This window comes from Falco cherrug, chromosome 4, assembly GCF_023634085.1.
Source record: "Falco cherrug isolate bFalChe1 chromosome 4, bFalChe1.pri, whole genome shotgun sequence".
Taxonomy (NCBI): Eukaryota; Metazoa; Chordata; class Aves; order Falconiformes; family Falconidae; genus Falco; species Falco cherrug.
The window spans coordinates 96,944,258-96,966,194 of record NC_073700.1 but is presented as its reverse complement, the minus strand read 5'-3'; the positions used below and the strand labels follow the sequence as shown (position 1 = coordinate 96,966,194).

Here is a 21,937-nt window from a genome sequence, read left to right as displayed (position 1 = left end):
GAGTAGCAGTGTTGGGAACAGCAAAGAAAGCAAAGTGAGGCTGTTCGATGAAAACAGAAAAAGGGAGATAAATGATATGGGGGGGAAGCATGACCTAATGCTGACTAGAAGTGGCTTGCTATAGTAATAGTTTTAGGTAAAAGTTCTTAGGACTTCTAGTTCTGGAGAACTTTAAACATTCTTGAAAGACCAAGTTTTTCAGGAGTGGCAGGATGGGAGAAACCCTGGAACAAGTGTTTTGAGTATGAATGGCATAAAAGTACTCCCTACTGAAGCCATGTGTTAATTACTGCCTCTGCTTACATCCTGCTGTGGAGGTACAGCAAATACAATATCAAAAGGTTTTCAGCGTGTACTGCTTTATACCTGGCATGTTTGTGGAAGAGTAAATGCCATGTACAGGAGGACAAAGCAGCTTGTTTTTTTGTCAAGGTCATTTAATTGGGATTAGACTTCAACTTTTTCCCTGCTAATAAGGATTATGTATGGTGCTGTTTTCCTTGAACTTTTTTCTCAAAGAAATACTGTACCCTAAACAAAGTAAAAAAGTAATAACTATCAAAAAAACCCACCACCTAGACAAGGCATAGTCACTCACTTATCCTTTTTGGTTGCTAGTGTTTAATATTTTTAACATGTATTATGTGTGTGTTTCAGATCCATAGGTTTGCTACGCCAGTGATGCACGGATGTATCCTTTTGTGTTGTAAAGCTCTGTGCTTTACACAGTGTGGTAGTCTAGCAGCAAAATGGTTGCCAGTGAGGCTGCTCTAGTGGCCATGTTGGCAACTGTAACAGAACACAGCCAGAATTAAGTTGTAGCTCAGATATGAGCATCACATTGTTTGATAGCCCACTCATGTTAACTCAAATACTCTGCTTTTAAGGCTTAATGTATTTCAGTTTAGAGGCATGATTTGCACAACTGTCTTACAATGGGATTGAAGGTTAAGATGAATGTGGCAAATACTTACATCAGCCTTAGTAGTACTTTTTATTTTGCTGTAAGTATACCTTCACTTAGCATTTGCTTTGGATATAAAATAAGGGAGAACAGTTTTGACTTGGAGTGCTTTTGGATGTTCCTGTTGATGGTAAAAGGATAAGGAGTTCTGCCGAAGGCTGCTGGAATGCTTCTCCTAGCCAGCTGCTCTTCCTGCACCAACGCTTTGGGTAATAGCCTTTTTAGCAAAGCAATCATGAGTTTATTTTTGAGAGAGGCTGTATGCTGTGAGTAAGCCTAATGCTTTCTGGAGGCTGTGTTGTTCATGCAGTGTGTGATTGAGGTGCTCCTGGACTGGCAGCATGAAAAGGAATAGCAAAACTGGACTGCCCGTCCTCCTTCGTTCCTCCATTGCGCACACCCCTCAGGTGTATGCAGGGAATGGCTTCCAGCCTGGGTCTGTTCCAGTAGGACTGTAAGCAGCTGGCAGATCTTCAGTCCTTCTTTCCTGTGACTTCATGTAATGGAAAATGTAGTGGGAGTAAGTGGAGAAGCAAGGAAAGATAGCAAATAGGAACTGTCAAAACAACCGAATCTTTGTCCTGCAGGTCCTGGGTGGAAGAGTCTGGGTGGACCGCAATTAGCAGACTGCAACTAACACCTTCCTCTGTCCTATTTTCACTATATAAATAATTAGCATGAGGAATACCTGTTTTGTTGTAGTTCTAATACAAACCAAACACCTTAGAGAACCCAAGAATTCAAAGAAACTGGATTTTTAGTGACGAAAATGCTAGGAAGAGCCCTAAGCAGACCTGTTACAGTGCCACTAGCAGTTATTTAAATGAAATAAGATTCTTCCCCCCCTATACCCCCTGCCCCATGTAACCTAAATACATTTTGCTCGACAGTCTGTACTGGGGTTCAGGTCTTGCAGTGATGAGAAATAATGGGCATACTTAGGCTATAGGTGATAAAAGTCTTGGTTACCCAAACTGTTTAATATTTCCCTTGCTGATTAAAAAAAAAAAATCCCCCTTCTAAGGAAGAGTTCTTTTTTTTGTGTGGAAGTAGCCAATAGCAAGTTGTCATTTAAGTTGGACAGATTGCAGACAGAAAATGGGCTGACTATTTCTAAGCAGCTAAGTTTAGAGGAAACCTTTTTTGCAGGAAACTGTTGGCTGTACAAGTGTTGAATCAAAGGGTGTAGGATCTGGCAGTGCTTTTCCACGAAAGCAGAGGAATAGGTCTTTTTTGCAGTCTTAATTCTTGAACTGTGAGAATGTTCTGGATTATGTAGGGCCAGTTTGTATTATATTTTTCAAATTCTTTACAGAGAGTGAGTGCACACAAATCAAGATTTTCAGTGTATGCAGCCAGTGTGCTCTTTGACATAGCTTAGGTGCTTGTGTGACACAGCTACTTTGTCCTAATTAATCATAAATGCAGAATGTAGATTTTACTGTAAAGTGTGCTATTTTAAAAGAGAAAATAAATTGTTTACTTTACCAGCCTTAAGACAAAGTATCCAGATTCCTCAAAGAATAGAAAACTGCAGTATGTTAATACTGCAGCTTGCAGAAAACAACCACTTTGATTTTTTGCTTGCTTTGGAGTTGTGGGTTTCAGTTTTTAGGGGCAAAGGATGAAAGCTTGTGAATTTACCTGGAGAAATTACTCACAATGAATGCTGTTTTTTATTAGACTTGATAGTTTACCATAGTCCAAATAAAGGCAATTATAAGCAGCACAGAACAAGACTCTAAAATGGAAATAGTTATTAATGGCTGCTGTTTGTTGATTAGTCCCGGATTATGGTGTATCTGCCGCACTTGGGCTGTCTAGGCTGAGCAGGAAACCATTCTTGTGTAAGAAGCTTGCACTGGAGATGGTACATGTATATTTTTCTTGGCATTGATTTGAAAGCCAGCCTACTGCTAGTTCTAGCATCTGTAAATGATGTGTGTTGCACTTACAGGTGCAAGGTATAACAGCCCAAGGTATTGATTCTTCTAAAAGCCTAGGAAACATTTTTGAAGTGTGGGGTTCTGGTTTTTTTGTTAAAAGCAATAGGCGTAATAAAATGTTAAGATAGCTTATTTATGGATAAGATGGGTGAAGCACTGAACAGAAGTTCAGAAGTCAGTCCACTTAATGATATACATAGGATCATAAAACAGATTAATCTTTGGAATCCAGTTTTCTCAAAATTAAAGCAGTTTTAATGTGTAGTAATCAGTGACATTGCCTGCAGTCTGTCTTTTTGTGATGCTTATGCTGATGCTAATATTATTCTCTCAAGTTGAATATTAAACTGTTACTGATATGAGTAATGTTTACAAATTTCTTTGAATGTGGTCACTTGGTTCCTTGATGTTACCTACCTCTTGATATATAGAAATATCCTAATGAAATCTTGGGGGTTTTCCTTAGTGTTATTCATTAGTTATCACTATGCACTCTTGTTCTATTAATGGCAAGTGTTTTGACTGGCTGCTGGTTTCCAGAAGAAGCTGTTTCAGGGCTGGTGTACGCTACTATGTAAGAGGTAAAATAGCAAATTTATTTTGAAAATAATGCAAACTCTATATGTGTGACAGAGGCTGTTGCTCCAAAGAAAATATTAGCAACCTGTATGATGAACTCAAGCATGTTCTGGTGTTTCTTAAAACTGACTCTTTATTCCTTCTAGACGTAACTGCAACAGTTTTGTAGAGTTTTTAACACTATTAAATGCAAGTGTGTAATAGCCCTTTTGGCCTAGCAATAGATTCAACTAAGAGCATTGTTGGCGCTGTCAGGGGAGCCCTAAATAGCGATGTTCTCTAACTCTTTCAAGTTAAGAAGTGAACAAGGAAATGGATTTAAATTACTTTCTGTTATTACTCCCAACATACACACTTTTGAAGAAACTGGCACATTCCACAGTATCATTGCTATTAAATAGTGGATATTAGTATCAAAGCACTCGTATTTAATTTTGTATTAAACTGTTCAATTTCTAAGGCTAGAAATATCAAAATGTGTTAAGTATACTTTGTTTTTTTCAAGTTAAATGTGGTATAGATCATGCTAAACTTTTGCCAAAGGTGTTTTAATTTACAGTCTTCAGGTAGCTCTGTGGTATTTTCATGTTTTCTGTGAGCACCTGAAAGGGAAGGTTGGGAAGCCTTTTTGCTGATATACTGTCACTGTACTGCAGCCTGTCTGAGCTGGTTAACGAGGTCTTTTTTCCTACATAGGTATTGATTCAGAAGGACATGCTGCTAACTTTGTTGAAACAGAACAAATTGTGCATTACAAGGGGAGCAAGGCATCATTCGTTCAGGTAAAGTCAATGTAAGGAATGGCAAACTGGCTTAAATTAGACAGAGCTACCTATCTATATATAGTTTCTAAATATAGATTGTATGCAAGATGTGCATGCACACAAATAAAATAAACCAGTCTGCTTGATTTTTAAATGGCAAGTGAGTTTGTAAGTCTTTTTGTTTAAAACTGTTCCCGTTCTTTTGCAGACCCGTGGATCAATTCCTTTTTTCTGGTCTCAAAGACCAAACCTCAAGTATAAACCAAAGCCACAGATCAGCAAGTCAGTAAACCATGTATGTGAGTGTTTTTTGTATATTGGTGCTTTAATATATTTCTGGGCTTGTGTGTGATAGGGTAACGGATGGTAATTGAAAGAATAAAAATCAGCAGTACTGAATTGAGCTTCATTTTTAAAAAGTAGTAGCGAGAAGTCTTGTACTCCTTAAGATGAGCTCAGAGCCTGACAAAAAAAAGATCCATACATCAATGGGGATAGTTTTTCTGGTTCTTGTTAGCAGCAGCTGCAAATGAAACAGCTGCACGATACTTACGTGGCATGTTTATTAAGGAGAGCTGAGTGGACTCGAGGGGTGAAAGTAGGAATATATTAGCACAATAGAGAACATCAAACAGTTAAAATTATGTGGTATCATCAATAAGATTAGAACATATTTCTTGTAAACCACAGATCTTAATAGCAGTGTACATCTGTCAACACATTTCCTTTCTCTACTAGATGGATGGCTTCCAAAGACACTTTGACTCACAAATAATTAGCTATGGAAAGCAAATGGTTGTCAACCTGGTATGCTTTTACTTTTTCTTCCTGAAAAAGCTGTTGTTCTTTTAAGCAGGCTTTTGAGTAATACTGTCTTTTTTAAAAAAAATAATATATTTTCTTTCTCAGGTTAACCAAAAAGGTTCAGAGAAGCCTCTTGAGCAAACGTTTGCGAAAATGGTAAACAGCATGGCAAATGGAATGGTCAGGTACATGTGAAGTGAAATGATATGTTCTGTGTTAAGTGAGCATTGCCTCGGAGACCCACAGAGTGATCATCAGTTCCTTGGGAGCCTTTACCAACTGTCTGATTTGTTTGAGTTTTATTTTTATGAAGTAACTTGCATATGACCGATGTCCCTACTTCAGAGGTTACATTCTAAGCAGAAGTGAGACTGTGAAGTGAATATGGGACAAAGAAGAAACAGAATAAAGAAGGGAGCTCAGAGGCAATGGTAATGCTAGTATTGGAGTAATAGTATGCTATGAGAACTGTGGAGATCTGCATTTTAGGGAGAAGAAATCATGCCCTGTAGAACTAGATTCTGGCAAAAGGGTGTAGTTACATTGCTAACCTAGTAAGGGAGTGCTGAGTGTGAGCAAACTGGTATTGATATAAAGGAGGAAACACTGAGGGGAACATGTAATTTAAATGTCTGGACATCAGTGTAACAATGGACCAAGAGAGTGGAGAATGCACTTTAATAACAAGAGAAATTACATCTCTTTGTGGGAATCTTGAGTCCAGGACACAATTTTACAACCTCCCTGTGCTTGCTTTCACTAACTTCTAGAGGGAGGGCTAGCATCCAGCTCCCGCAGATGCTTACCCCTCAGTTTTCCTTGAAACTGCTGCACAGTATTACTGTCACTCCTGTATGTCAAAGGACAAAATCCTACTTGTAAGCAAAAAGGCATCCTGTTTTAATAAGGATTCACTTCTGTCTAAGCATAATTAAGGAATTGCAGAGTATGTTCAAGATGTCCTTATAAATCCTGACACACTTGAACTTTTTTCTGCTTGTATGATGCCCTACTGCTGCCTTCACCAGGGTAGTTATAGATGTCTGTCTCGCTTGTGTGCTGCTTTTACTATCCTCAGGGGTGTCTTCTGTCAGGGTCTGTTTTAGTGATGTTCTGTATATGTTAAAGTGGTGTTTGGTAGCCCCATTTTATTAATGCTGCCAAAATCCTTATTCTTTGTTAATTAGTTTTGATGGTGTTTACCTGCCAGACTAAGACTTGAGGCTTCATTGTGTATATATATACACCTTTTTTCATGCGAATAGTCTTGAAAACTTGGCAAATAATAACTTTTGGATTATAAATACTTGAGGGGAGTAATGTAATGCCCTGTAATTCACAGCTAAACATGTATATTCATGTGTGTTGAATCAAATGCCACTTATTTAGAGTAGCTCTTGCCAGAGTTGAATTGTTAAAATCTTGTTCTAAGTCAGTAGCTTTTTAATTTTCTTATGACAGGCTAGGTTAGCTGTTTAAACAGAACTTGTCTTGGGTTTCTAGAGAGCTATCAAGGGAATTATGCTGCATGCCAGTGAAGAGTGTTGCATTTCAACACCTGGGTCTATTTCAAAGTGAACTGAAGTTCCCAATGCGTTTCCTTGGAAGAGAGGAGGGCAAAAGAATCCTGGTGGAAAAAAGATGTGAAATCAGACGCATATCCTTTCTGTACTTACTGGAGGAAAAATACTAGCCAGAATGTAGTTTCAGTAACTTGAAACGGGATGTGTTTCCCCAGACTAGTGGCATCTTGTAAAGAAATGTAAATGTTGTCACCATGCATGCAAGGGTGCAGACTTGGGAAGATTACAGAGCACTGACAAAATCCACAGATATTTGCTGGAAGGCATATCTAAAGAAAAAACAGTCCTCTGTCACTAGCTGGTTTATAGGTCATATCTTCCCTGTGGGGTTTTGAGACCTTCACTGCAATACACATGTAACCTGAAAAGATGTTTCTCTTTCTGAACAGGTATGTAGCTTTTGACTTCCATAAAGAGTGCAGTCGGATGAGGTGGGATCGACTTCAGATTTTGATGGATCAACTAGCAGAGCAGCAAGATGAGTTTAGGTAAGGCTGTGCAGTCCTTCTGCGCTTTTAAAATGAGACCACTTTCTCATAGGTTCTAGTGCCTTGAGTTAAGGCACAGCAAAACAGACCTGTAATCTTCTAAAGATGTATTCATTAGTGTTTCTGTATCTCTGCTCTCTTGCCAATAACCACGTGCAGGGTTGGAGACCTGGTGGTGGGTAAGATGTATAGCCCTTCTTATGTCCCAGTAAAATGATTTTGAGAATTGTAGCAATCCCGCATTGTGACGCAAGAGCTGCCTTTGTACCTTTGGGTGAAAGGTCAAACAGAGAAATAAGTGTGCATACAACTGAAGCTATTATTTTTAAAAAGTCTCTTCAGGTGGTATTTTTTCATCCAGTATTAATTCCATGTGGTGTTGACAGCAAACTGTTCTGCTACATAGTGTCAAACAGTGCTCCTTCCACAGGCACCTGCTCTCTTGGGTGTTTTCTCTAACACACATTGTTGCGGCACCAAACCTTGGCACTGGCGCTGTTAGCCCTTGCTAGCACAAGTAATCCACAAGGAAACAAATTCTTATTTTGTGTAGTCATATAGAAGTAGATGTCCCACAAGTGTTTTAAGCACTTCCTGGTCTTTGCTACTTGTAGGCATGTGTAGTGTGTTAAGGAAACTTTACTTTGTTCTGCTTTTCTGGTTGCTTCCTTCCTATACACCTGAAGTCTTGTGCATAAAGCACAAAGTAGGTCAGTTAAAACATTACAAAACTGGTAGTAGTATATTATACCTTAAAAAAAAGTGAGGTGTGGACTAGAACAGGAGTCTCATGAATTAGATCTCTTGCCTGGAACGAAGGCTATGGGAAAGTAGAAATTAATCAATGATATTCTCTGCCCACCACCAAAAAAAAAAAAGCCTAAAAAACATATGACAAGGTGAAGAATAAATGGGCTTTAAGGACTTCAAATAAGGAGGAATAAGTGTGTAGGTTTCCTGTACAGCAAGGATCCTTCATATTCTCAGAATGAATACTGAATCCCATAACTTGTTTACTGTCATCTGCCATTGGAGGCTTACAAAAGAACTGGGTTTCCTTGAAATAAAGGAAAAGAACAAAAAAAGGCCGTGTGTTTCTAAAGATACAAAAATGAAGTCTCTTCCTCAAGGTTAGGTTGGCTCTACCTTGCCTTGTTTCATCTAGGGTGACTATTGCTTAAATAGAAACAGAAAACGGAGTTCCGATATTCTCAGAAAATACTTCTGCATCTGTAAGTGAGATAAACAACTCTATTTTCTGCAGGTTAAATCTAGTTGTGAAAGACCTGTCAGAAATGAGAGCTGGCTTGCTGGGTTTGGGGTGGTGGCATGGTGTTTGCTCTTAACTTTTCTTTGAGAAATTACTTATTTGCAGCACTTAAACTGTGTCATTAGTCAGAAATATCTACGCTTCAACTATGCCAATTATTCTACTATCAGTTCTAGGCAAAGCTTGAGGGGAAAATGAAGAACAGGTGTTATTGTCTCCTTTAATCATACAACAATGTAGAACATGTTTTAACAAAACTAGTTCTCAAAGGATGATAAAAATGGATCTTGTTAACACAAGGTTGATCAAAGTAAATGCGTATGCTTCTAAGGCTCTTGATTTTTTAGTACTGCATGACTCTAAGACTATAATCTTGAAATGCTGTATAGTAAGAGTGGGTTGTATGCTAGTCCACATTCAGGGTTCTTAATTGCATAATGGAGTAACTTAATCTGTAGAATATGGTCTGTAAATCTTTAGGCAAGAAAGTTTCACGCTGTGGCAGAAGGACAAGTATAGTTCTGTCCTGTTCACACATCTAGCCTGTAACTTGACCATCATATTTGTTTTACCAGCTCAGTTATCAGACTACTTGCATGCAGTTTAGTATTTAAAGTGAGCTGTTTGTTACCAATTACTAGAAATACCTAGTTTTGTTGATTAAAAAATATTGAGGTAACAATCAGCATATGCAGTTGCAAGAGAACATCTGGATACCCCAGATGTTTGCATAATGGAGAGATAAGTGCGGCAGTAGCACATTTTCAGTAGTGGACTTAAAGATCTGAATACCTTCCTGGAAGAAGCGTGCCTGACTGCTTATATGACTTTTTGTGCAGAGGTGACTGGATTGAACCAGGTGCCCAGATACATACAAATCTGGCTAGTTCTGCTGTTAGACTTTACTAATGATATCTGTGGAGCTAGCAGCCTGTAGTCACGAGAAAAAAAATAAAATGCAAGTCACTGATTTTGCATCAGAAGCTGCTCTTTGCAGTGGCATGTAACTCTGTATTGCTGGTTGGCTATCTAAATCAGAGTGAATACTGCCCTGAGATTACTAAATGTTTTATCAGTGTGGGAGGGGAAGAATTCAGGGAGGCATCAAAGTTCAAAGACATGGCTAAGAACTCTTCATATGCTCAAGACAGCTGTATTTTGGTTGCTAGAATACTTCTGAAAATGTGTGGTTTATATGGACTGTTATCTATAAATACTGACGTCCATTGTGTGTGCTAGTTATTTTCTAGTTGATTCCGATGGTAACATTGTGACTCAGCAGGAAGGAATATTCCGCAGTAACTGCATGGACTGCCTTGATCGAACTAATGTGATTCAGAGCTTGTTAGCACGCAGGTCACTTCAAGCTCAGCTTCAGGTAAATTTTTTTTGTATTCTTGTTTAACAAGCTGGAAGAGGAGAGGCTTTCTGTTTGGAACAGAAATGTCACTTTAACACTACAATAACATTCTGCATACTTGAGTCACTGTACTATGTATTTGAAATGCGTTGGCCAGACTCTTATTTTAATAAACATAGCTTTTTCTGGAAGCAAATCCTAATTTTTCTCACAAACTACTAGTGAGCCTCAACATGCTTTCTGTTTTAGAGGCTAGGTGTTCTGCATGTTGGACAGAGAATTGAAGAACAAGCAGACTTTGAGAAAATCTACAAGAATGGTAAGCTGTTTATAGAGTTCAAACAATCGCTTTTTTCCCCAAACAGAGTACATAACTTCCTTAATCTTAATGTTTTCTTATTCACAGCATGGGCTGATAATGCTAATGCTTGTGCCAAACAATATGCTGGAACTGGTGCCTTAAAGACAGATTATACAAGGCAAGTCAGCCTTTTTTGTAAAGGCCTTCTGGGATTTTGGGCATGTTTGGGATTTTCTTTTAAGTCTTCCTATCTGAGAAGGTTATTAATTTGGGGCTTAGACATTACAGAGTTTTGTAAACTGTAAAATGTAAGTTTTAGTAAAATGTCAGACTAAAATCTACAGAACACCATTCTTCACTGTGTTTGTAGGAAAGGAGAGAAGCCTATTTGGATGTAAAACCAAGAAAATGTGTCTCTTCAAGGGACATATATTGTGGGCTGGAGAGAAGTGTAATTTGTTACATGTGTGGTAATAATGCAGAGGCAACACTAGGCAAATGTATTTACATGCAGGTATTCATTAAACATACTACACACTTGAATAATGAGCTATAAATTCATAAATTCAGGAAGGTAATTTCAGATTTACAGATCTATTTTAAATATCTTTCGAAACTTTTTTGCAGAACTGGGAAGAGAACTCAGTGGGGCTTAATAATGGATGGCTGGAACTCATTAATACGTTACTACAAAAATAACTTTTCTGATGGATTTAGACAAGTAAGTTAAGCTTTTAACGTGGGGAAATGTATTTGATAAACATTGCTGTGCATTTTAACTCTTGCTTTCCCTTTCTCTTCCAGGATGCAATTGATCTCTTTCTTGGAAATTATTCAGTGGATGAAGTAGAACCTGCTAGTCCTCTACATGTCAAGAAAGACTGGAAGTTCTTAGCTGTGAGTATGGAGACTATTCATGATTGGAGAAACACGTACAACCTTTTAGTCACTTGTTTCATATGATTAAGTAGAACTTGTCTATTTATTAATGAAGCATCCCTATAATCTGGTTATGTTTCTATGATACCTGCTTATAGACCAAACCCAGACTGTTCCCTTGACAGAAAACGGAGTGTCCTTGAGGTATTGAAAAAAAACCCACTGCTTGCTTTTCTTTAAGATCTGCTTTATGAAGTGGAGAGGGAGATACTCTACTAGTCACCATCAATGACTGTTTCCTTCACAAGCTTCTTTTGTGGGAAATCTCTTCTCATACAGTCTGTTTCTGCATGAAGTAACACACACAAACTTTTCCTCTCCCTTCTGTTTTTGTGAAACAGGATTTGGGGATGTTATGGGTTTGACTAGTGGCTGGTGTATTTTCTTTTTTAAACAAAAGATGAACCTCAACCTCTCTTAATAGGTTAAGAATTAAAATACACCTATCTAGTAGTTATTGAACACACTCTTCCAAATTTTGGAGCCATCCAAATTTTTTTGTACCTGATAGCAGGTAAATAGCTCTGCAGTACAGGCCATCTTAAAGGAGATTAAGGACTAGATGTGCTGCTATAATAAGTGATTATTCTTCTCCTCTTTCCCCAGTTGCCTATTATTATGGTGGTTGCTTTCTCAATGTGCATTATTTGTTTGCTGATGGCTGGTAAGTCACTGTTTTGTTTAATTTTACAAAAAGTTTGCTCATGTGTGGGCTTTCTATAAATGCTTTCCAGAAACTATTCACTAAAAAATTGCTTTTCAGTCATACTAAAAGGTGTTTGAGCATGGCTCTGGAGGTTGAGGGTTACTCTATAACATTAGTGTGGAAAAACCTGAGGTATTGTAGAAAACAATGTTAAAACTCTTGTAGAGGTCACTTTAATAGTGAGTAGACTCTAGTAGTCGCTGAGTAGACATCTAGCTGTATAGGCTGGATGAAACCCCAAAATACCTACCTGATTTTGGGCAGAAAGTCAATCTGGAAAACTTAAATATAGGCATAAGCCTATCTTGATGGATGTCCCCCTAATCTAAATCTGTTAGGAGTTGTGAAGGCTTTTTTCCTTCTGCTTTTAGCTTTAATTTTCTGACCTTAGTGCTAATAGATCTCTTGACTGACTTCTGTACCTGTCTGTTCAAAGTCCAAGAACTGTGTGGCAAACAGTTTTCCTAGGTAGAAATGGAAAGAGAAAAGACACCAGTACCCATGAAGGGCTTCTCGCTTCAGTGGACAGCAGATCTCTGAGGGAGAGCTTGAAATATTTTCCTTTTTGTACTAAAAATACTTCCTGTGGTAGCTGGAGATAATAAACTGTTTATCTGACTCTTAACAGGTGAGACATGGACTGAGACACTGGCCTATGTGCTTTTCTGGGGAAGTGCAAGCTTTGGAACTTTTGCTATCATCCTTTACAATGGCAAGGATTTTGTAGATGCACCCAAGCTGGTCCAGAAAGAGAAGATGGACTGAATTTGTGTGTGTGGAAAGCGGCTTGGTACTGAGGATTCCTCAAGCCACACTTGGAGTCTCTACTGACCTGCTTTCCACACCAAACAGTGGTCTTTTTAACTTTCTTCCTTGGCAGCCTTGGGGGGGGTGGGGGGTGGTGGTGGGAAAATAATGTCCTTTGCCAGTGGTAGTTGTCAACTGAGACCCGACTCAACAGTCTTCGTTGCAATGGTCTTTGGAATATTGCATTGGTGGAGGGGACTCCACTCTTGCTGAGGTAATGCAAAGGCAAAAGCCAGCTTTCTGGAGTGTGTTAGAGCAGAAGTGGACTGCTTAAGCTCGTAGTCCACCTGGGCTCTTTCAGTTGAATTTTTGGTCTCTGGCTTGACAGGAGAGAGCTCTGATGCTGTTCCTGTGTCAAAACACCCAGATGTTGAAGCATTAATAATGGAGCTTCAAATCGTGGTCTCTGAACAAATACGGCTTCATACCAATAAAAGTCTATTCTGAGATTTACAGCTGGATTACACTTGTGATAAAGTCCATGTTAAGGAGTCCTTCATGCATATTTGTGTGTGGATTCTTTTCACTAAATATGAAAGATTTTTCAATCCTAATGCTCTTCCAAAATGAGCTTTTTCATCCTGTCTTGTTTATCTAGGACTGATGCATATTCTACTAATTGTTTGGGTGAAAGGACAGTGTAATTGGATGTTCCTGAAGTTGCAGATGTCTTGCACTGTTTCAGTACTACAGTCTCCAGATGAAGATTCATTAGGTAGCGAGTTGAAATACAGAATTTTCTTTCTAAAGATGTAAATGAAATTGAAGAATGTAAAAATCCTTGGCAGTGTTTATGGAACCTTCCTTATGCTAAAGGTCCAAAGTATTGCTTTAATTTTAAGAATGGGTCACAATGTAAAGGTGAACTTCATATTGTTTTGCTAGTCAGCTGCTTCTATTCTTGGTTATGTTGAAGTAATCTGTGATGGAAGGAATAACAACGAGGGGAGAAAGTGTTTAGTCTAAACCCCATGTTTGCACTTGGGAGCAGCAGCTTGCTTTTCATGCATGATACTGTAACACTCTTTAAAAGAGACAAAAAAAGCTACAGAATAATTTGTGCTGGTTAATAAATGTGTGTCTTTAAATTTAGTGCTTCCAAGCTGTATAAAAACAAGTAATCCTAATCAAGGACCAATTTTAAACTATTTTGTCACTTATTTTGTATGGTTTGTTCCAAACCAGACATGGAGCTTGCTTAAGGCGCTGTGCATTGTTTAATATTTCCTGTAAGTACAGCTGTATATTCAGATTGCGAGTATAAAATTTAAATGGGGGGAAGGGAGAAACATGTAGAATACTAGGAGTAGCACAGTTGTCATTATTGAAGCTAAAACACAAAATGCTGATACTTCAGTGTTGCCTTGTGTTACGACTGAAAATATGTACAGATCTTTTTTTTTTTTTTTGCAACTGTTAACTGTTCATTTTAACCTTGAATGTTTCTGGAGGCCTCTCTGGGTTTCGTGTAAACATAACCTGTTCATAAGCACTAGTACTTGCAAAGTATCTGTTTGCTTCTAGATGCTATAATGGAAATACCAGTTGATGGCTAACTGGAAAATCCTCTAACTTAAAATTTTCAAAGGTGAACTCCATTATGGGCATGAAGTACAAGACCATCCTAGACTCAATATTTGAAAGTAATGGTTTTGGTAGCTCACTGGTAGGTGGTGTTTGAAACTCAGTTCAGTTGTCTTGCAGCCTATAACTAAATCTTTGCATCTTTAAAAAACTTGTTACGGCAAAGACCAAACTGGAATTGCTAGTAGAAATTTGTAAGACATAGAATAAGCTAGGTTTTAGAAGTCGGAAGGCACCTGTATTTCAGAGCTTTGCAAAGAGTCTGTATTTCTAAAATCACAAATGGTGTTCTCATAAATGACAATAAAATGTTCAACTTTTCTAGATACACTGCCTGTGGTGCAGTTTGTGTTCCCAAAGTGTTCCTTGGGAGCTCCTTCTTACCAGAAGGATGCTTGGGTTTTGTTCCTGGTGATTGCATGTGAAGATCTTGCTATTCTGTGCGTGAAGACTGATGATCTGGCTCTGCACCCTATGTCACAAATTCGTGTTAGTATCATGTGCCAGTCCTCACAGCCACGGCTGGACCTCTGCGCGAGACCTGCCTGCACCTCTGATGCTTAAAGTCTGCACTGTCACCTCTGCTCGGGGCTAATCTTCCCTCACAAGACTGTCGGGGTTTATTAACCACGGCAATGGGTGCTCGGGGTGGAAAGGCAGGGGGTCGTTCCTTTCCCTCCCTTGCTGCAGGCGCACATCTCCTTTCTTGTGTTTTTTTTTTTGTTTTTTTTTTTTTTAATTGTATCGCGGTAAGAGCTGCACCTCTTCCAGCCTGGGTCTTGTCAGTCACCGGTGCCTGGTCGGTGCCGCACCAGGCTGGGGCTTTGCTCGGTGAGCAGACGGCCGTGCACAGACCAAACTGTTAAAAACGCAATTTCGGATCCTGAGCCTGTAAGTTTTTTAAAAAATTAAATTATTTAAAGGTTTTACGGTTGGGTTTGGGTTTTGGTTTTTTTTTTTTGCAAAGCTTAGACAGGTATAAAGTGAACTACTCAAATATTCACCGAAAAATATCGCCCAAACTTGTTCCTTTTTCTCTAAAGTGTAAGGCAGGAGCGGCTGTACCACCCCCCAGGGCGCCCCCTCCCACGGGCAGGGTGCGGCCCGCTGCCCCCCGCCGCGCCGCCCGCGCATGCGCCGCCCCGCCCCTTCCGCCCCGCGCGCAGCGGCGCTTCCGCCCATTCATCGCCGCGCTCGGTGGCCGCTTGCTGGCGCGGGAGGCCGCGGCCTGCTCCGAGCCCTCCGCCTGCGCCAGGCCTCCGCAGCGCCCGCGCCCGGGCCCGCACCGCCCCGCGGCTCGCCGCGCCCCGCGGGCCGCCCGCCGCTCCCTGCCCCGGGCCGCCCGCCTCCCGCCGCTATGAAGCTCGTCAGGTGAGCGGATGGAGGCGGATTGCCGCGCCCGGCCCGGGGAGCCCGCGCGCTCGACGGCTGCCCATCCCGGCCGCGGGGGCGGGCGGCGGCGGCTGCCCACGGTCCCTCGGGCTGCCCGCAGAGTGACGGCGGCGGGCCGGGCCGCGGGGCCTGCCGACCCCCGTTAGCCGGCTGTGGGGCCTGGCGGGGCCGTGCGGCAGCGGGGAGGCGCTCCCGGGGCGCGGCCTGCGCAGGCCGCTCGGCAAAGCCACCCCTGTGAGGGGAACCCCGCCCGGGTCGGGGCGCCGGCCTGAGGCGGTAACGGGCGGCGCCGCCGGGGTGCAGTGACGGCCGCTTGGCGGGGGTTGGCGCGGGGTCCGCGCTGTCTGTGGGGCGCCCCCGCTGCCGGGCCGGGGGGCACTCGGGTGTCTGTCGCTTGCAGTCGTCACCGCCTCGCTAAACCGCTCCGTAGGGTCCCCGAGCTCGGGGGGCGGTGGCTCTGGAAGCTCGGGGGTGTGAATACTCGGTATATATTGGCTTTCTTCAACAGGAGGGCGTTAAAAGTGTTAAGGCTTTACGTGGGAGTGAACAATTGATTATTTTTTTTTTAACCCCTAGGTTTCTGATGAAGCTGAGCCATGAGACTGTGACCATTGAACTGAAGAATGGGACACAAGTGCATGGAACTATCACAGGTACGGCAGGGCGGGTGGGGGGCCTGCAGCAAAGCGTGGCCTTAACGTCACCTCTCTGCTAACAGTCGGCAGCCCTGGCTTGGACTGAGCTTTTTCGGTTTGTACTCCCTCTTGTGGGGGCCTTCTCAGTAAGATGCAGGAGATGTTCTTTTTAATTCAGATCTTTACATACAGCCGTGAGTTATGTTCGTTACAAAAGAGTCTGGGCGATGGCAAAAGCTGCTGGGGACAAAGTGCAGAGCTGTGACCGCCCAGCTTTCGGTGGGCAACCATGAAAACACATGGAAATTTCAGTTGGTCATGGATCATCTTTCACATCCTTGTGGGTGAGTTCACCCATGGTGAAACTTACGTTGTTGAAACATTTTATAACAAGCTTTCTTTTCTATAAAGTGCTGCTGGGCGGCAGTAAATTTGCTGTAGGCCTGGGAGTCTCTGCGCCAGACTGCAGGCTTTGCTTACAAACGGGCTTGAGGGTGAAGGAAGTAAACTTTTCCAAACTGGTGGCAAAGGCGGTGTAAGCACAATATTTTTTTAGAATTTTAGCAGCATGATAATGTTGCTGAGGTGGTTTTACTACCGTATCAAACTGGTAGTGGATATGCAGCTAAATTTTTATATAAGATGTTTCGGTATATCCGACTTTGATTTGTGAAATTGCAATAAGCGATAAAAATGTTACAGCTGAATCATCAGAAGAGGGACTTCTTTTTTTAATGGTAGCACAGATAAATGGCAAATCTTAAGTGCTGATATGGTCTTACATTGGTTAAATTTGGGTATAGGCAGTTTTAATGTAAAAAATGAATTATTTCTGTTGAGCTTGGATTTGCTCTGGTTAAAATAATGGTTCCATTATATGGGAATGCATCTTTGCATATATTTGCATAGATTTCCTGAAATGGGTTTGAAGACACATAGCTTGGGCAAAAAGGAATCCTGGTGTTGAGAATCTGGTCCCCTGCTGTTGCCAGCCGTCTGTGTGTAAGTTTGTGGGTGTTACTGTCTAGCAGGTGCTTCCATGTGTCACTGAACTGGAAGTTGTAGGGAAAGCCTTTATGGTTCATTTTATGGTTCTCGTATGTATTGAAAAACGTGCGGACTATTTTTGTTTGCTTTAATAATGTCAATAACGGGTATTGTTCTGAGAATATTGGTGCTAGGATTACTTTAGAGACGATTGGGTATGTCGAAGGGGCACATTGTATACAGTGAAGCAAACCCTTACAGTTAAGCTGATGAATGTGCTTGATCTCCTTCACTCACCCCAGGCTGCCTTTAGGAGCTTTTCTCCCCACTGTTAAAGAAAAGAAAACTCAAACTTGGCAGAGTTAGATTCCAGGGGATTGCTGAGGTGCTTTTTTGGCCAGTAGTATCTTCTGAGATTTGGCAAAGTTCAAAACTGCCATTATTTTGCAGCCAGATTCATCAGCTTTGATTAGACCTGAATGCGCCACCCTGGTGTCTGATTGCAGCACGCTTTGTCGAACCCAGCTAGGTAGGAAGCAAACAAGCTGCTTCTCTCCTGACCTCGGTGTTCTTGCAGGCTTAATTGTTGAGCAAATTCTCTCTCGTTTTCTGCTAAGAATCTGTAAAAACTTTGAATGCAATCCCTCTTTCTAAAACGGCAACTTTCCCTTCACACTGGTCCATGAATTTCTGTTTGTGACTGCTGTGCCATCTGCAAACGGTACAAGCTCTTCCTCTCGGTGTGTCGGTTGGCCGGAGCAGGCTTGCTGAAGGGCCCGTTGCGTGTAATGCATACCTTACACACACCGGGGGGGCCGGTCAGGTGGAGTGAGCTGTGAAATCTAGAAATAAGGGGAGAAGACAGAAAAATGCATGGAATAAGCACAGCACAATGGTTCTTCTGGCCTGCCACTGGCTTCCTTACCTTGGCAAGACGCCTTACAGTTTGTCTTTCTGTGTTTATGAAACAAGACAATAATTATTTTTGCCACGAAGGGTTGTTTGTACAAGTATTGGAACACATTAGAATTCTGCTCGTGTGAGTGTCCTGTCACTGAGTCAGCAGGTGCTTGTAAACTGCAGTTTGTATTTTTTGCCTACATTTTTTCATCTGAAAAAGTTAGTTTCATTTTGATCTTAACAGTTTGAGATCGGATTCCACACAAAGCTTGTGATGTGCAAAATAAACACTTAAAACAGGGGGTTTGTTGGGGTGGGGTTGGGGTTTTTTTGTTGTTTTTTTTTTAAATGCTTCTCAAGGTGTTACTGAATACGTGCATCCAACTGAGACTTTTTTCCAGTTTTGGATTATGCATAGCACAATATAGTGAGCATGGTGTTGATTCCATACATTTTTACATACTGGCTGTTCATGGAGTTTGTAACCACAATGATGGTTCCTTACAGGAGTGTGTTTTACATACTTTCATAGAAGATGCCACACTAGTATTAGATGTATTTATCAGAAAATAACTAGTATTTATCAGAAAATAAGCAACTACTTTGGCAGTTGGATTTTTCTAAGGCTTACAGAAAGAGGAAACGATCAATTTAGATTTCTTCCTCAAAGGTTTGTTTCCTTTCTTTTTAAAGGAGTAAAAAGACTAGTATTAGGCTTCTGTAATAAGTGGCGGTTTATTTATTGTTCAATTCTGACCATTTACGAAATTGCTATTGCCAGAACCTAGATAAAGATCTCTAGCAATGAGGTGTTAAAGACGGCAACTGATAAATTAGGGATCAGGGATTTAAGAGAGGAAAAAGACACTTAATTTCTTTCAGTTAGAGGCTGAATTAATGAGTGGCAGAAGCAGGTGTTAATGAACAGGATAAATCTCAAAGTATGTGCATGCTTAAAAATAGCTAACAAGGGACCATCTTATAGGCTTTCATCCCTGAAATTAGACTTGCTGTTGTTTCAGGGGTGGATGTCAGTATGAATACGCATCTCAAGGCAGTTAAAATGACACTGAAGAACAGAGAACCTGTACAGCTGGAGACGCTGAGCATTCGAGGGAATAACATCCGATACTTCATTCTGCCAGACAGTTTGCCTCTGGATACTTTGCTAGTGGATGTTGAACCAAAAGTCAAATCGAAGAAAAGAGAAGCAGGTTAGTTTGTGCTTTTCCGGTACGTGTTTGTTCTGCCTTTGTATGCATTTTAATACTCTGAATCTGAAGACGTCAGATTTGAGTGTCTTAATATCTGCCTTTGGCAGCTATTTCTTTCATCTTTGGTGGTTTGATACCAAACTAGCTAAGTCTGCCTTGCCTACCTTCTTGGCATCTGTAGAGCTTTCTTTCATGTGTGTTTCCCCGGTTTGCACAGGGAACTTCACATAGCCTAATAAGAAAGTACAGAAAAGCCTCTTGAACAGTGCTGAATGCTTCACTGAAATCTCGCTTGGTAATGGGTAAAAACAATCTGTCAGAGAACCAAATTTGAGAGGTGAGAATCTAAGGGAGTCAAGGCTGTATTCGGATGAGCAACTCTCTAGCTTTGGCTCCCAGCAGTGTTCTACTCCGCTTTTCCTGTAACTTCGACACCACACACCCTACACCCCAAAAAAAAGGCTGTTAAAAAACCCTTTTCCCCAGAAGCCTAACAGGCTAGAGAGTAATTCAGTTGTAATCCATACTATTAAAGATTAATATCCAGCAAACCCCTGAAAATCTGTAGCTTGTCTACAGGCAGCATGTATTTTGCTCAGCAGTTAATCTGTTTGTTTTTAAAATAGTAAGTTGTAAGTGAAAGCTAATTGACTCTAAAATAACGTCATACTGATTCTCCTGTAATTGGTGTTTAAGTATTTGGATCTGTGGTCTTTGATCCATGCATATGTCATGAATTGGTGTGCTTACCTTATTGAAATGGTGTAAGCAACCCTCAGGTGGGTGCAGCACACAGTGCAAGTGGCACAGCTGTTGGCTTTATAGAGAATAAGGATAAAGCTCCTGAAAACATTTTGCTCCTTTCATGTCCCTTAAAAATAATCTGACCACATGGAAAAATGAGAGCGGCTGGATTGCTTTTTTTCTGAACCTCATGATGTGATGTGAACAGGAACATCTGTGATAGCACTGTCTACCTCAGTTTAATACTCCTTGTATCTTCAGTGTACCAAAGCACTCTGACTGCAACTTGTCGTGCTGTGCTTTTCCCTTGGGCTTCAAAAGTGTGTAACACATGATCTGTCCTCGGGAAATGAGATTGTCAGTGGCAGGCAGGGTGCTGGCTGAGCGATGTACGTGACACGTGTGCCTTGGGTCTGACCACTTAGTGAACACTACTATACTGATGCGTGTAGATGCTGTAATCATTTAGTCAGGTGTTGATGCTTCTGGTTTTTTACAGTCTACTACCAGCAAAACAAGTGATGGCTTGCTTCTTGCAAATTTGTCCCATGCCTCTGGTCTTTCTGTCTTCACTGCATTTCTAACCTACGTACTATCAGATGGCGCAGAATAATTGTTACAGCCTCTTTCTTGAATGTGGATGCTAGTGTGTGTCTCTTACCCGGCCACCCGCCTCCACAGAATTTTAAGTATCTTTTGGGGCCCTAGCCTGACAAACTTACTTGAAATTAACCAGTGATTTCAAAAGTTTGTAGGTAGCCTTGCAATCTGACGGGACAGGTTATGTTTCTTTAGGAGAAACGGGTGAAATGACATGTTATCACCATATGGATCACCTGACCTCCAGCAGTTGCTCACAGCCTGAATTATTCTGTGGTTGTCTTCCCTTTACCATTAAATAGCAGTATTTAAAAGCAAGAGCACACGGCCAAGTCCCTGGCCTGAGAATCACATCTGAAATTGGCAGAGGCATCATTGAAAACAGTAGGAGCTGTCTGGTGGTGGGATCCTTTCAAAATTCTGCCCTTTCACATGGTGCCTGAGAAAGGCTGAGCTTGGGAATCTCACAGAGTGTTAAAACTCACATTCCCTTTAGCAGACTACTTTATAAACCACAGTGCGAGCTGTGGCAAAAAAAAAAAAATCTTTTCTACTGTAATGAATAGTAACAAAATAGAATTGTCTTGCATATGCTTTTACTGATGCCTGAAAAGCTAGATTTTGTACAAAAAAAAAAAGAGGAGGAATCATAGTTCTCTGTCAGACTTACCCTAGCATTTGGTAGCAGCCAACTATTACATCCCTTTATTTCTGCAGTGAAGCCACAGACAGTAGTCTGTGGAGGCGGTATACTGAAAAACCTAACACAAAAGATGAAAATATTGTCTGAAACTTCCTAAGCATTAACAGACTTAATATCTGTCTCATCACAGAGGAACAGTGTGTTACATTGTTTATGCTTGAAACAGAATGTGTTAATCAAAGTGAAAGGACTTCTGGGTCTCACTTGATTTATCCTTTTTGTTTCATCTGCTAGTTGCGGGAAGAGGCCGTGGCAGAGGCCGTGGCAGAGGCCGAGGTCGTGGAAGAGGAAGAGGGGGCCCAAGACGATAACTTCTCACCGTGCAACTGTTACCAAATTCTGGGCAATTTCGGCTATTTTTTTGTACAGGTCTTGTTTATGGTATCCATTTCTAATAAACTCAAATGTGAAAAAGTTGTCTTTTCCTGTGTTAGTTAAGTCTGGGGAGGGAGGCAGGTCCTATTTCTAGAGGCTGTTATGGACCAAGCATGCCTTGTGGCTCTTGGTTGTCATCGTCAAGATTTCATCCACCCCTGAAGGCTGTACAGTTGCCTCTTGCTTTTTGCCCCATAGCAAGCAATGGTTGGTGTGCTTTAATGATGTTTGTTTGAAATTAATCCCTCTTCTGTAAGGCACTTGCCATCTTCTAATGTTAAGTAGAAGAACT

The 21,937-nt window shown here is 41.1% G+C and overlaps 2 protein-coding genes across 4 annotated transcripts in view; both read left to right on the top strand.

Annotated features, from left to right (window-relative positions):
* SACM1L (SAC1 like phosphatidylinositide phosphatase) overlaps window positions 1-14,421 on the top strand; it is a 31,065-nt gene extending 16,644 nt beyond the window's left edge. For both annotated transcript variants that reach the window (XM_055706927.1, XM_055706928.1), the window contains exons 7-20: window positions 658-691; window positions 3,390-3,491; window positions 4,186-4,271; window positions 4,462-4,548; window positions 4,992-5,060; window positions 5,163-5,242; window positions 7,030-7,128; window positions 9,638-9,776; window positions 10,008-10,077; window positions 10,165-10,237; window positions 10,687-10,780; window positions 10,864-10,956; window positions 11,605-11,662; window positions 12,333-14,421. In XM_055706927.1, coding sequence (XP_055562902.1) covers window positions 658-691; window positions 3,390-3,491; window positions 4,186-4,271; window positions 4,462-4,548; window positions 4,992-5,060; window positions 5,163-5,242; window positions 7,030-7,128; window positions 9,638-9,776; window positions 10,008-10,077; window positions 10,165-10,237; window positions 10,687-10,780; window positions 10,864-10,956; window positions 11,605-11,662; window positions 12,333-12,469 — 1,221 coding nt within the window. In that variant the 3' untranslated portion in view covers window positions 12,470-14,421. The remainder of the gene's footprint in view (window positions 1-657; window positions 692-3,389; window positions 3,492-4,185; window positions 4,272-4,461; window positions 4,549-4,991; window positions 5,061-5,162; window positions 5,243-7,029; window positions 7,129-9,637; window positions 9,777-10,007; window positions 10,078-10,164; window positions 10,238-10,686; window positions 10,781-10,863; window positions 10,957-11,604; window positions 11,663-12,332) is intronic.
* Window positions 14,422-15,253: 832 nt separating this feature from the next.
* SNRPD1 (small nuclear ribonucleoprotein D1 polypeptide) lies at window positions 15,254-21,686 on the top strand. Of its 2 annotated transcripts, none has more exons than XM_055706935.1 (4): window positions 15,254-15,466; window positions 16,064-16,140; window positions 19,032-19,223; window positions 21,505-21,686. In XM_055706935.1, the coding sequence occupies exons 1-4, from the start codon at window positions 15,453-15,455 to the stop codon at window positions 21,579-21,581; spliced, it is 360 nt and encodes a 119-aa protein (XP_055562910.1). In that variant the 5' UTR covers window positions 15,254-15,452; the 3' UTR covers window positions 21,582-21,686. The 2 variants fall into 2 exon arrangements, with proteins under 2 accessions (XP_055562910.1, XP_005443219.1); XM_005443162.3 differs by lacking the exon at window positions 15,254-15,466 and adding an exon at window positions 15,948-15,971.
* Window positions 21,687-21,937: the final 251 nt, after the last annotated feature.